The sequence below is a fragment of the Phaseolus vulgaris genome, chromosome 10 (assembly GCF_000499845.2).
Source record: "Phaseolus vulgaris cultivar G19833 chromosome 10, P. vulgaris v2.0, whole genome shotgun sequence".
NCBI classification, from domain to species: Eukaryota; Viridiplantae; Streptophyta; class Magnoliopsida; order Fabales; family Fabaceae; genus Phaseolus; species Phaseolus vulgaris.
This window is the reverse complement of record NC_023750.2, coordinates 1248797-1262552: the sequence shown is the minus strand read 5'-3', so window position 1 is coordinate 1262552 and position 13756 is coordinate 1248797. Positions and strand designations below refer to the sequence as shown.

At 26.2% G+C, this 13756-nt stretch overlaps 1 protein-coding gene across 1 annotated transcript; it reads left to right on the top strand.

The window, feature by feature from the left end:
• Nucleotides 1–2159: 2159 nt before the first annotated feature.
• On the top strand, nucleotides 2160–8622 carry LOC137819437 (glycinol 4-dimethylallyltransferase-like). The gene is made up of 13 exons (XM_068623292.1): nucleotides 2160–2442; nucleotides 2562–2612; nucleotides 3608–3888; nucleotides 4044–4130; nucleotides 4607–4681; nucleotides 4956–5039; nucleotides 5545–5634; nucleotides 5733–5834; nucleotides 6389–6484; nucleotides 6613–6684; nucleotides 6881–6976; nucleotides 7994–8098; nucleotides 8339–8622. The coding sequence occupies exons 1-13, from the start codon at nucleotides 2391–2393 to the stop codon at nucleotides 8378–8380; spliced, it is 1233 nt and encodes a 410-aa protein (XP_068479393.1). The 5' UTR covers nucleotides 2160–2390; the 3' UTR covers nucleotides 8381–8622.
• The last annotated feature ends 5134 nt before the right edge of the window (nucleotides 8623–13756 follow it).

The following is a 13756-nucleotide window of genomic DNA, read 5'->3' as shown; positions in this document are numbered from 1 at the left end:
GTGCCTTTTACAGGTATCATCCGAGTCTAAACTTTGTGAAGACCGAGAGGCAGAGTGAGAAGAGGAGAGTGAGGAGCTTGCTTGGAGAGGAATATAAGTGTTGACCGACTGACCGAGGGGGTAGAAGAGCAACTTGAATCACTCTCTTGATTCCAACCCGTTCGAGAACACCAATAAACAACCTCATCAACATGTGAAATTTTTCCATAACATTTCTATTCAAACCCCATTTTCTAGAGTTAACTATATCTTTCATTTTTTTCAACACTAAATGAGCATTCAAACTCAAAAACTATGTTCGTTTTGTCAAAATTGCCTTTTTGTCAAAATTGCCTTGAACATGTGTGAGTTAACTTATGTGTGAGTTAACTTGCACCACTTGTTCACGTTCTTGCATTAATGAATGTACTTTTTTTTTTAATTTTCACACATTAGACTAATCTACTTCATATAGACTTGTGTTTCGTACAAAAACTTTGTCCACTCATTAATGATTCCAAATTCACAATCCTTTTAATTGTTTAAGGTTTAAGCTAAGATTTCAATATTTATGAGGGTAATAAAATCAGTCCAATTGTTATTCAAGAATCTTTGATTAGTGATAAGGTTTATCAACAACTACTTAAATCGTTTCAAAAATATAAATACAATTTTCATTTTACTTACTTTGAACATTAAATATTAACTATTTTGAATATTTTCTGAAGTTAACCTCACATAAATAGTTAGACTATTCTTTTAAAAAAAAGTCAAATTTCATGTTATCAGTTTTATATTATTAAAATAAAAAAATAATTTTAAAAGAGGAAAGACTGAACAGAGGACTTAAATATTTTCTACAGCACACTTTTTGAAATACAAGTAAAAGTAAGGTTGTGAAACTTTGGAGCAAAAACACTCATCTAGCCAAACGAGTGCCGAAATAGCCACCAATAAGGAAGAAGTCAACAAAATAAATAAATAAATAAAGTCGTGGGATTTTTTGAGCAAATATAATAATCTAACCTTCTACATTTAAAAAATTAATTCTAAAAGATAAATAGATCATATAATTAAACGTTAAAATTTAAAACAATATTATACTTAGTAAACTCAGAGATATACGTAAATATATTTAATGATTTTTTTATTAATATAATTATCCAATTTTAATTGAATTATTTATAACAATATATAACGAAGATTGTCCTTATAATTTATTTACACAATTTTTTGATTTTTATTTCCAAAAAATAATAATTAATTTAATATATCAATTTAATAACTTTTTTTCAATTTTATTCATAAAAAAATATCTATTCTCAATTTAATAATTTTTTTTCCTTCAAAGTTATCAGTTACAACATTATTTAAATAACGTATTCCAAACTTCATCTTCTTTTCTCCATTCCTACTCTCATTCTTTCCTTTTCTTTTATTTTCATACATACACTGTCATTTTCAATTTTCTTTCTTTTTCTATATTTTTCTATATTTTGATTAATCTCTACAAAACATTATTCTCTTTATTAAATTTAAATTTAAAATTATATGATTGTGTTCTATTTCTTCTATCTTCTTTATATGCATTGTATTATTATACAAGTATTAAAATATTATAATAAATTTAAAATAATATTTAAAAAATACTGATACACATATTAGTAAGATTTAAAAATGGAAATAACGTGTGCGAATGTGTTTCTGCAGGTTACTAAAAATGGCAATGAAACTTTGTCAAAGTTTTATATTAAAAAGAAATGATATTTTTTTATATAATTTTTAATGTGATTAATTTAGATATAAATATATATATATATAATAAAAATTAAATAATATAAAAATATTAAAATAATAATATTGAAAATTGTAATATGATTTATATCATTAACCTAAAATCTTAAAAAGAATGAATAAGATTCATGTAGACTTTTTCAACAAGTGTAACAATCTTGAATCCAAGTGCTGACGTGTATTGAATATCTGAGGACAACGATGACGAAGACGTAGTTTCCACAGTGCCGTTTGAAATTATAATTCAATCGCTGCCCAAATTAAATGGAATTTTTAAAACATGGTTCAAAAATGACAACGCTGATCTTTTTAATTAAATATTAAATATATTAACAAATATTTTAAGGATAATAATTAAAATTAATTTTGAGCAGCTTTGAACTAATGAAATTGTAGACCAATTTTTTCTACGGCGGCTATTTACTCGTTCGTTATATTATATTATTAATGTGTTTGTTTATCTTTGAAAGAATGGTCAAGAAATGGAATTTATTAATAAGTTATGTGAAACTGAGTGTAGTATATAAATCTCTCTCTTCCCCTTGTCTTCTCCAGTACTAGGCTGTGTTTGTTTATCTCTTCATCAGAAAGTGCTTTTGTTTTAAGGTTCAGTTTCCATGGCTTCGATGTCTCTAAGGTTTTCTCCTAATGTCACTTCACTCACAAACGGTACCTATTATCTCTACTTTTGCAACAACACTTACTTGCTTATTATGTTTCAACCATTTTTTTTTATCATTTTTTCCAGTTTTATGGTTATTAATATGATGAACTGTTCGTAATTGCAGGAGGAAATATCTGGCAGAGCAAACATTCTACCAAGAATTTTTCCTATGGAAGTATGTTTCACATATATTTCCTCTGTTTTCTTTAATTAACCTTCTTTTTTTGTTATAACTAATAACTATTTTACTTTCACATTTTTTTTTCTTCATCCGAAAGAAATACTCAAATACTTTTACCTTTCATAGTAATGGTGTGAGAAAATATGTTTGAGATCTCACGTCAACTAGAGATAAAAATATTTCATTGTATATAAATGGATGGAAACCTCACTCCATGAGTCAGTTTTATGGGATTGAGTTAGGTTTAAAGTCTTCTTCGTAATATGGTATCAGAACAATTTAAAACATATCGTATCACATGTTGTCCCATGCATGAGTTGTCACTCTGAATGTGAAGGACATTAGGTTTAAATTACACTTCATAATAAAATATAATAATAATAATTGTGTAATTTTAAGCTTTAGACATGGGATACCATATAATTGATTCATGGGATGCCATATAATTACATAACCTTTGAAATCTGATAAATTGAAGCAAAGGTAAAGATTAAATTACTTTTTCTCTCTTTATTTTGCAAACTTTGATATAAATATTGCAAGGAAGGATGTACTTATTTTTTTACTGTTGTAATAAAATAAAGGTTTTCAAAATTACATTATTTGATTTTTTTTTTCATTTTTAAAATATTTAATAGTCTTTTAATGATATATTCGTGTCCTAAACACTTTTAAATAGTGTGTTTGTGTTTCATATGATTTACACAAAAAAATATATAGAAATATTTGCGTTAATTTTTATTTTCTTTCACACTATGAAAATTTTGATCAACGAATTAATTTAATCTTAATTAACGTGAATATGCGAATGAATTTTTTTTTTTAAAAATATAAAAATAATTATATGTGACTTTGATTTTTCAAAGGACTTAAGGGTATATAAAGACAATTGTTGAAAACAATTTCTTTTATTTATGAAATAATGGTTTTCTAGTCAAACATTTTCACTGTTGTTGTGCATGGTCACTGATACTGCATTTGTGTTGTAGCTTCTTTTGCACCAAAAACTTCAATGCAGCAAAGAAAAAGTCAAATAGAATATAACCCTTTGAAGTTCCAACAACTGAGTATTAAGAATCAGTTCAAAAGTGTTGAAGGAGGATCCAACTATGAAGAACACAACAAGAAATATATTCCAAAAGCAATCTCAAAAGAATCTTTTGGGTCTGAAGAATCTGATGCTGCTGAATCAAAAGACATTGTTGGTTCTGTAAAACGTTTTCTTGTTGCGTTATATTGGTTTGTCTATCCTTACACAATGTTTGGTCGGGTAAGTTCAATTGTTTTAATAGACATAATCCTAAATTAATGTTATGCTTAATACTTAATTCAATTTATTTGTATGAAACACTACTTTATATTAAAAAAAAACTTTGGTTATATCACTAATGTTTTAAATGTTTCAATTTTATTTGTGTTTGACAGACATTAAGCACAATTGCTGCATCATTCTTAGCAGTGGATAAACTATCAGATATATCATCTCCTTTATTTTACATTGGTGTATTACAGGTGAGATTCTAAATATATTGTTTTTATTAAATATTCACTAAAAGAAATTATTAAATAAAATTAATTTTAAAGAAAAAAAAATTAGTTACTATATTAACTAAATTAGATATCCTTTTATATATTAAATAAATTATTGATTTTTAAACTAATTTTTATTATTAATAAATTATTTTTAATTAATAAATAATTTCAAATTGGTATATAATTAGCTACCAAATTTAGAATTTAAATAATTGGTGGTTAAAACCTTAGTAATTAAATAAAAATTAATTTAAAAACTATTTATTAATAATAGAAACTAATTTAGAAACCAATAATTATTTAGATCTAAAATCGTTTTTAATTTAAACAATATAAAAACTAATTATTTTTTATATTTAAAATTGATTTATATTTAATGATATTTTTTTTAGTTATTTAACTATAACCAATCCTTTAATTTTGTTAATATTTTTTTTGACTTTTGAATGTTTCAGGCTCTGCTACCTTTCACGTTAATGGACTTCTATGTTAATGGCGTGAATCAATTGTATGATCTTGATATTGACAAGGTAAATGAAAGTTACTATTAGAAATAAATAATTTGAGTGCAGAATAAGTTATTACTTTTTATGTCTTTTAGGGTTTGTATTATTATACCATTAAAAAATATGTTAAAGACAAATTTCTTGTGCAGTTTACCTCAAGTTTGTTTTGTAGAAAAATGTCAAACTGGTTCTTAATTAATATTTGATGTGGTCAAGAAAACCTGCCACTTTTTATAGCTTAAAAGCTTTTGTATTGTATTGTTTGTGTTTTATTAATCTCTGTTATGTTTTTTGGCAGATAAACAAACCCTTTCTTCCATTGCCATCTGGAGCATTTTCCTTCACCACTGGTGTTCTAATTACAGTCTCATCTGCAATCATGGTTCATATTCATCTTTCTTTTACAACAATCACTGCAATAAAATAAAATATATTAGTTTTAAAATCTAAAATAATTAGTTACTATGTAATTAAATTAAAAATATTTTTAAACTAAAAATATATTAGTATTTAAAATAATTTTTATAATTAATAAAAATTTATAAAATAGTTTTTAAGGTAGTATTTAACTATTAATTACAAAAAATTTAACTAATTATCATTTTATATTTTAAATTAATTTTCATTAGTTTTTTTTAGAGATACTAATTTAAAATATATAATAATTAATTTAGATATCAATTTAAAAATTATTTTATAATTTTTTATTAATAATAGAAATTACTTTAAATATAAATATTTTATTAGTTTTTAAAATAATATATAATTTAATAAAGTGATTAATTATTTTTTATCTTTAACTTTAATTATTATTTAATGATTTTTTTTAGTGAATATATGTTTTTTACATAGTAGTTGAGACTTATTAGTTTATTCTTTGGTTACAGGGTTTTTTGACGACCTATATGATAGGTTCTTGGCCACTATTTTGGGGTCTTCTATCATTCTTTGTGATATGGAGTGGTTATTCAATCAAGGTGAGTTCTTTTAGATTTCACCTAAATGGGTATTTTATAATAAACACAAAACTTGCTTTTTATTTTATTGTGACGACACTGTTTTTGTAACTTTTCAGGGTCCCCTATTGAGATGGAAGCAAAATCCAGTGCTTGCTGCAGCTTCCATCATTTCTACCATGGCTATTGTATTTCCCATTGCCTTCTTCTATCACATCAAGGTTTGTCTAATAACTAATTATGATTTTTTTTATAGACATTTAGTATTAGCTTATATGCATGTAATAATGATAATTTATGAAGTTTCAACACTCTTATTATTAGATGATGTATTTGTGTTGAACATACATATTGGATATCAACATTCATACGATACATTTGTAGAATATTATGTATTTGTGAAGTGTCTAATTTAAAAGTATTTATTAAATTTCTAACAATTTTAACATGATTATAACAAAATTTTAAAAAGAAAAAAATACATTAATATTCTAAAAATTTAAATTTATTATATAAATTTTATTATGATTATAAAAATAAAAAATAAATTTTTTTATTAAAAAAAATTAAAACATACTTGTGCACATAAATTTTTATTGTCAATTTATATAATTTATAATTATATAATATATATTCATGTTAATGTATCTTATATTTAAAAAAAAATTATATATATATATATATATATATATATATATGTCCTTATCCATATTGTATCAGGGTTTAGGGTTTAGAGTTGGTGTCGAGAACTAATGATTTGTGTGAAATTTTGCAGACTTTTGTGTTGAAGAGAGCAGTTGGGTTTCCTAAGCCATTGATGTTTTTTGTTGCATTCACGACCATATACTCACTGGGTATAGCACTCTTCAAGGTAAAGCTCTATTCTTTATCAAAACACACATTTTTAAATTTTTTATTTTTTTTATTTGTAACAGTTATAATCTAAAATAATTTAGTGTTGAATATCAAAACTGAGAATGTTTATTTGATTTTATACAGGATATACCTGATATTGAAGGAGATAAAGCATTTGGCATCCAATCTTTTTCAACACGTTTAGGTCAAAAGAAGGTATGTTTTTTCTTTAATCAAACATATGATGAAGTGAGTAAGTTGCGTAATATTATATACAAGAAAATTATTAAATATTAATTAAATTTAAAGATGATATATATGTTTCTTGTATTTAATAAAACATATGATAAAATTTATATTTTTTATTTAATAATTTTTTTAATGATATTTCTAACTAATCTTCCTTAATTAGGTTTTCTGGATCTGTATTTCCCTTTTGGAATCTGCTTTTGGAGTTGCCATTATAGCAGGACTATCATCTCCTTTCCTTTGGGCTAAACTTATCACGGTAATATACTTTTTCACATGTAATTAGTGTTTTTTTATTCACAAATAATAAATAAATTAATGTTTCAATTTTTATAAAAAATTTATTAACATAACCTATAACCTACAATCTAATCTGTGTTCTAATGAATAGCAAAACAATAATTAAATAATAAGAGAACAACAGTTTCATAATACATGTAATTATGAGTGTGATGAATCTTTCTTAAACTATTATCTTTGGTCATACATTTTTCACATCATTATTAATAACATTATATTATTAAAATATTCACTTCTCTCCCATTTTTACAAAAACGAATCTTTAGATTAGTAATTCTAATAGGAAAAATTATCATAAACAAGTTATATTATTTGTTAAGAAAATAAACCAAAAGTTTGCATTGAAGTGTAAAATCAATGGTGTACAGTAATAAACAATAATGCATATGTGATTTTACAAACTATAATTTTTACATTCACTACAAGAAAATCATCGAATGAAAACCAATTTTTTAAAAATTAAAATAATTAGTTGTAATATTAATTAAATTAGAGACCATTTTAGAAACTAAAACAAAAATTGGTTTCTAAATTAATTTCTATTATTGTTAAATAGTTTCTAAATTGGTATCTAATTAGCAACCAAGGTTTTAACTACCAATTATTTAATTTCTAAATTTAGTCTCTAAAGCCTTGATTGCTAATTAGATACCAATTTAAAAACTATTTAACTAATTTAGAAACCAATTTTTGTTTTAGTTTCCAAAATGGTCTCTAATTTAGTTACTATTACAAGTAATTATTTTGGTCTCTATAAATTGGTTTTTATTTAATGATTTTTGTGTAGTGATTTCATATATTCACTATAATATATTTATTATAATACATTCATTATAATAGAGATAGACACTTAACCATGAAAATCTCTATGAACAGTTTCTTTGAACATTGAATCTTTAGATGTTCGATATTGCTTACAAGTGTAGATTTATTATTTTACAATAACTTGAAATTTGTTTGGATGTCAAACTTTTAGGTTGTGGGACATGCTGTTCTTGGTTCAATTCTCTGGCACAATGCCAAATTTGTAGATTTGAGTGACAAAGCTTCCATAAGATCCTACTACATGCTCATTTGGAAGGTAATAATCTAAGATACTTACTTCATGGTGTGAAAAAATTCAACATCACCAAATTAGGACATTTTATATTTTTTCTATATTCTTGTGTTTCTTTTATGCAGCGTGGAACATGCTGATATAAAACATACACATCACATCCAATAAACTAATATTTTAATCATATTTAATTTAAAATATTATTATATTATTATAATGATTGTCGAATTTTCCTTTGTATTGATGTTTGGTTTGTTATTGCAGCTATTGTACGTGGCATACTTCCTCATGCCTTTGATTAGATAAGGATTCTTTGAAGATTAAAGCAATGTTCATACTATGTTGAACAAAATAAACGAGATTCGTTTTGCATCTAAAGTTAATAAAAGAGTCAAAAGTGTAGAGTTTTATTTTTTATAATAATCGTTGTATCATTCAGTTCTTTCTTTAATTATGTGTACGGTTCAAAGACAATCTTTTAGATTGTTTTTTTATCAAATAATGTCATTTATCTAACCAATATAATATAAAAAGGGCCATTTTATTCACACGGGTTCTAGAAATGATGTAGTTTTATTTGTTTGTAACGGGTATTATTGACATTGAAACCTTCATATTCAATATGGGTTATGATCATAACAAACTTAGAATATGATATTTCTTTAAATACATTGTTTGTTTTGCAATTAATACAAAATATGTAGACAAAAAATAATAGTTATAATAAACCAGCATAATATATTTGATCATTTCCTAAAAAAACAAAGCAATTTAATAACTAAAGTCTTTATTTTAAGTAATATTATAAATAAAATAAACATAAAATTTAACTACCAAAATATTTGGATTTACCTTAAGATGTTGTATAAACAACATATTGTCATCAAACAATAGGGTTGAATATTGAAAGAACTAAAGAATTTGAAATATGCACTACAATAAAATAATAAACTAGAGTTAGTAAATCACAGACACATATAAGAGTCGATGCTTATGTATGGGCAATGTGTTGGCCATTTAACGGATGCTAAAAGTGTGAAAGCTATCGAGTGTAGTGTCGGCGTGAAAAATCGATGCACGTAATGTCGACCTAACCCATGTTAAAGAGACATTAAATATTATAATATTTTGTATTTATCGAGCCAATGTAAACGAAAAAAAAAATTACAATGGGTTTGTCCCACACTTAAGTCGATGCTAAATAAAATTATTAAAAAAATATTGTAATTTGGAACAAACCAATGGACACCTAATTTATAAAAACATTTAAATCATCAAAATTTCAATTTCAACCCATCAATTTTCAATTTCAAAGAATTCAATTTTCTATTTGAAACCATCTAGTATTAATGGATCAATCCTCCGTCAAAATTCAATTGAATTAAAAATATTAATTGTAATAAAAGTACATTTATGTATAAAAAAAACCAATTCAAAGTAAAAAATATAAAAATGTATGAAAATAAAAATAAAAATATTAGAATATACAAGAGAAGTCTCTCATGCATTGTAATGAACACTGATATCATCCATAAAAATAGCTTGTGAAAACAATGCAAATCATTTCAATAAATAGAACATTTAATACATTATATGAAATAATGAAATTTACATTTTAGGATCAACTTCGTAGAAGGGGTCATGGTCACGGTCTTTAGCATAATGGTGGTGGAATTGACTTGTACCGGTTGAAGCATCAACATGTTGTCAGTCCATCACCATGACAAGTTGTTGTTGTATGAGCCTGATTGGGTCCTCCAACTGTGCAATCCTTTGATTTAACAATTGAGTTATTTCATTTGTGATGGAGAACCATCTTCACTGCCAAGCCATCATATTTGTAGCCTTGTATAAATTTGTAAATAGTATAAAAGTATTTTCTGACTTTGTATTCTAAGCCAATTTAGTATAGGAATGTTGGGTCTTGAGTCCACATTTTAGAAACTCTTAAAAGGAAGCCCAATTTCTCCAACAGGGCACCCAACATGGAGCTTCCTCCTTGCAAGATAGAACTCTTCAAGCTCTTTAAGAGAATAAGTAAGGTGCCTTATGCAAAGGAGTCTCTAATCATTTGATGCCATGTGTAAACTCATGAATGGAGAGTTTCTTGCACTTAGGATTGTCACATGACATGCTATGAATGGAGAGGATTTTTAGAACTTCAATAGTCATCTCAGGAGACTCTTAGCACTATAAATAAATGTGCTTGCCTTGTAGCACTTTAGACTTGAATGATATATTATTTTTTATTTTTTTTTCTGAAACTCTCAGCACATCTAGTCTCTTTCTATGATCCTCTCTTGCATACTATAACTCAAGCAAGTTGGCCTAACCTTTTCTTTGACCCCTAGAACCTAGAAAACTGCCATTTCACTCTCTAAACTCCATACCATTTCGGAGCTTCCTCCACAACTTTACAAGTATTTCGCTGCCTCCATTGCATCCATGGTCAAACTCAAGGCACCATTGCATCAATTTGTTTGTTGAACTTCCTGAAGAAGTTGTTCATTTTCAACCAAATGATTAGAATAATCAAAGTAAGAAGCAAGAAATGAGGGCTAAGGAAGATAGGAAAGTCCTTGGAGAAAGTTACAAGCCAAGTCTCTTATGCCATAAACTCAACCTTTACTATGTTAAGTCAGCAGATGATCAATATTCATCAGACGACTTCATGATATCAGCGTCTATATATTTTGATGATAATAAACACTATAAAATGTGTTATGGTATATAATAAAGCTCAATCATGTGCAACATAAGTTTAGAAAAATAAAAACAATAGAGAAGATGAGCAAGACCCATTAACGTCAATGTATCAGACGATACACATAGTAAAAGACTATTAGACAAATAATGACACATGCTTATAACGAAAGACAATCAAACAACCATGGTTTGGTCTTAATATTGCACAAATGCCCAAGAGTTTATAAAGATAACATTTAAGGAAAGTCTCGCATGAGACAATAACATGAAATTGGTCAAACGATGTCGAAAAACTACGACAAACTATACCAATAAGAAGATTCAGATGAAGTAGTTGAAAAGATCTTATCAGATGATCCTAGTGCTCACAAACTCATCAAAAGATCTCATCAGATCAACCCCTTGAGTAATAACACAAGGCATGTGATATTGAAGCACTTATTATCAAGTCATCAAACGCACACTGAAGATTGCACACATTAGGAAAGTGTCCATACTTAATCTTTACATTCTCATAATGTTTTATGACACTACTCTTATATTTTCCAATCTTATTTGACTTTTCTTAATCATAGAAAATATTATTTTCAAATAATATTATTGGTTACATTATTTGGGAAATTTTTCGTATTTGAGAGCGTAATATAGAAATATGAAAATCTCAAATACCTTGTGCTTTAATGTTTTGTGAATGGAAAAAAATTCCACATTGATTATAAAAAGTTTTCGAATATAGTTGTGCAATTAGAATTAGATTCAAGACTTATTGAAAAGTTTTCTAATGAATATTTCACTATAAAGTATTCAAAAAACAAAGCATAATTTTCTATATCGAAGAATTTTCAAAATATGTTTTTTTGAAATAATATACAAGTTAAATATAATTAGGTTACAATGTTCTGATTTAATATTAACTTGAAATGTATTTGAAAGTGCATTAAACATGAAAAAAACTGAGAAAATAAAGTCTCAATAATTCGTAGATATTATTTCAATGATACTCATGAATTAAATTATAAATTGTAATGTTCACTAATACTTATTTTCTTCCCAAATATTATTAAAGAGACTTAAAGACGCGAGTAAAGATAAAAGCTAAATTTTCATTTTTTGCGTCTAACGAGAAAACAATGAACCTGATGAGCGAGATTTGTTCATAATCTTGCAGATCATTTTAAGCATTGTATTTCAAATTAATTTTGCCAGCATATTCTATTCTTGGTTCCAATTGTTCGTTTTAATTTAATCTGTTTTCAATGAATTCTCAAAAAGAGTATAAAAAACATTTGAACATATATAGAATGGAAATATTAAGTTTGGAAACTTCGTCGTCAGACGATTTTCCAACACGTATCATCGTCTGTCATGTTGACTTGATTATCGTCTAACACGTTGTTGAGCTTTTATTGTCTGTCGATTTTGTTAGCTTTCTTTAACACTGTAATGAGCTAGGTTCATTGAGTTTTTCTGTAGACATCGTCTACCACGCTTTGTGAGACCTTTGTATATCTCCTATATGCTTGAGCATTGTCCAACTCATATGCTTGACATTGTCTGATGCTTTCTGTGAAGACAGTGTTCACTCTCATCATCATCTAGCAGCCCTCTTTGGTTGAACGTCTAGTGATTCTTGTTCATCTTCATTAGATGATGTAGACTTTGATTATATCATTTGTTCCCTAAAGTCCTCTGTGATGGATATAGTATTTGATATAGTCTTAAAATTTTGTGTAACATCCTCTTCTTCCTTTCCAATATATCATTTAGTGTGCATTCACTATATAGTGTTTCCATTATATCATTTAGTGTGCATTCACTATATAGTGTTTCCAATATATCATTTAGTGTGCATTCACTATATAGTCTAGCACCTGTATTCTTTGCATCGTCTGATATGTTAATCCTTTTGACAATTCTTGTTCTTCGAGCAATGTCTAGCAGTGTCTATCATATAAAATCTTCACAACATGTATTGTCCGATATGTTATGCGTAGAGTCTATTTGTTCATAGATTTGTTTGGCTCTCATGATCGTCTGATATATAGTTTCTACTAGTTATGTACATGAGCGAGCTTCGTATATTACAATACATATTGTCAAAACATATAAATGTTGAATCATGAGATCATTTGATTGGGTATTCTTTCATCTACTAACTCAACAAAACTAAGATCAAATGTTATGTGTGAAGATCTAAACTCTTATTGTATGGTTTGTACTTTATAGGATGTGTATTGTAAGTTTTTTTTATCTTCATTTGATCTAGTACTGCATTTAGAAAGTTCTCTCAAATTCATTTAAGGACTTCATTTGTCTTAAAGACTTTGTCTGACTTTGAAGACTTCGTCAATCTTTGAAGTTTTCATTTGTCATTTAAAGACATTATGTCTTTGAAGACTTCATATGTGTTTTAAAAATTTAATTTGTCTTTTGAAGATTTCATTTGTTTTTTTAAATTCTTTGTTTTAATTTATTAAATAACAAATTAATCAATTAAAATTACTTACAAATGATTTTAACATACTAAAATGAAGCTTTAATTTGTTAAAACTTAGACTTTGTTATAATTGACTAAAGAGGTTTAATTAATTAAAATAACTTAGATTAGAATTCTATAAATATCACTCTTGTTTTCAAAACCATGTGTGCAAAATCAATTTACATCTTTTGAAAATCATTTCTATTTTTTGAGAGAGTATGGTCGATTGCACAAAGAAGTTGAAAGAAGACCATTGGCTACAAAGTAATTTCCCTACGGTCTTAAAAAATTATAGAGGTACAAGAAGAAACAAAGAATGCGTAATTGCCCTATCTCTTATCAGTCCAACAAAAGCAATATGTTTTCGGATTATTTTTTCCAAAACAAATTTTTTGTATTGCAGAATTATATTTTCAGAATGAGATTTTGATTTTTGAATTCTATTCTGAATTTTTATTCAAAACACAATAATCTCCTCAGCATCTCCTTTTCTGAAA

What these genes read in the sequence shown, in the direction of transcription:
- LOC137819437 (XM_068623292.1), top strand. Translation starts at nt 2,391, where the DNA reads ATGGCTTCGATGTCTCTAAGGTTTTCTCCTAATGTCACTTCACTCACA. An exon ending in TTTACATTGGTGTATTACAG is followed by an intron (nt 4,131 to 4,606) that starts GTGAGATTCTAA and finishes TGAATGTTTCAG; the next exon opens with GCTCTGCTACCTTTCACGTT. An exon ending in TGGGTATAGCACTCTTCAAG is followed by an intron (nt 6,485 to 6,612) that starts GTAAAGCTCTAT and finishes GATTTTATACAG; the next exon opens with GATATACCTGATATTGAAGG.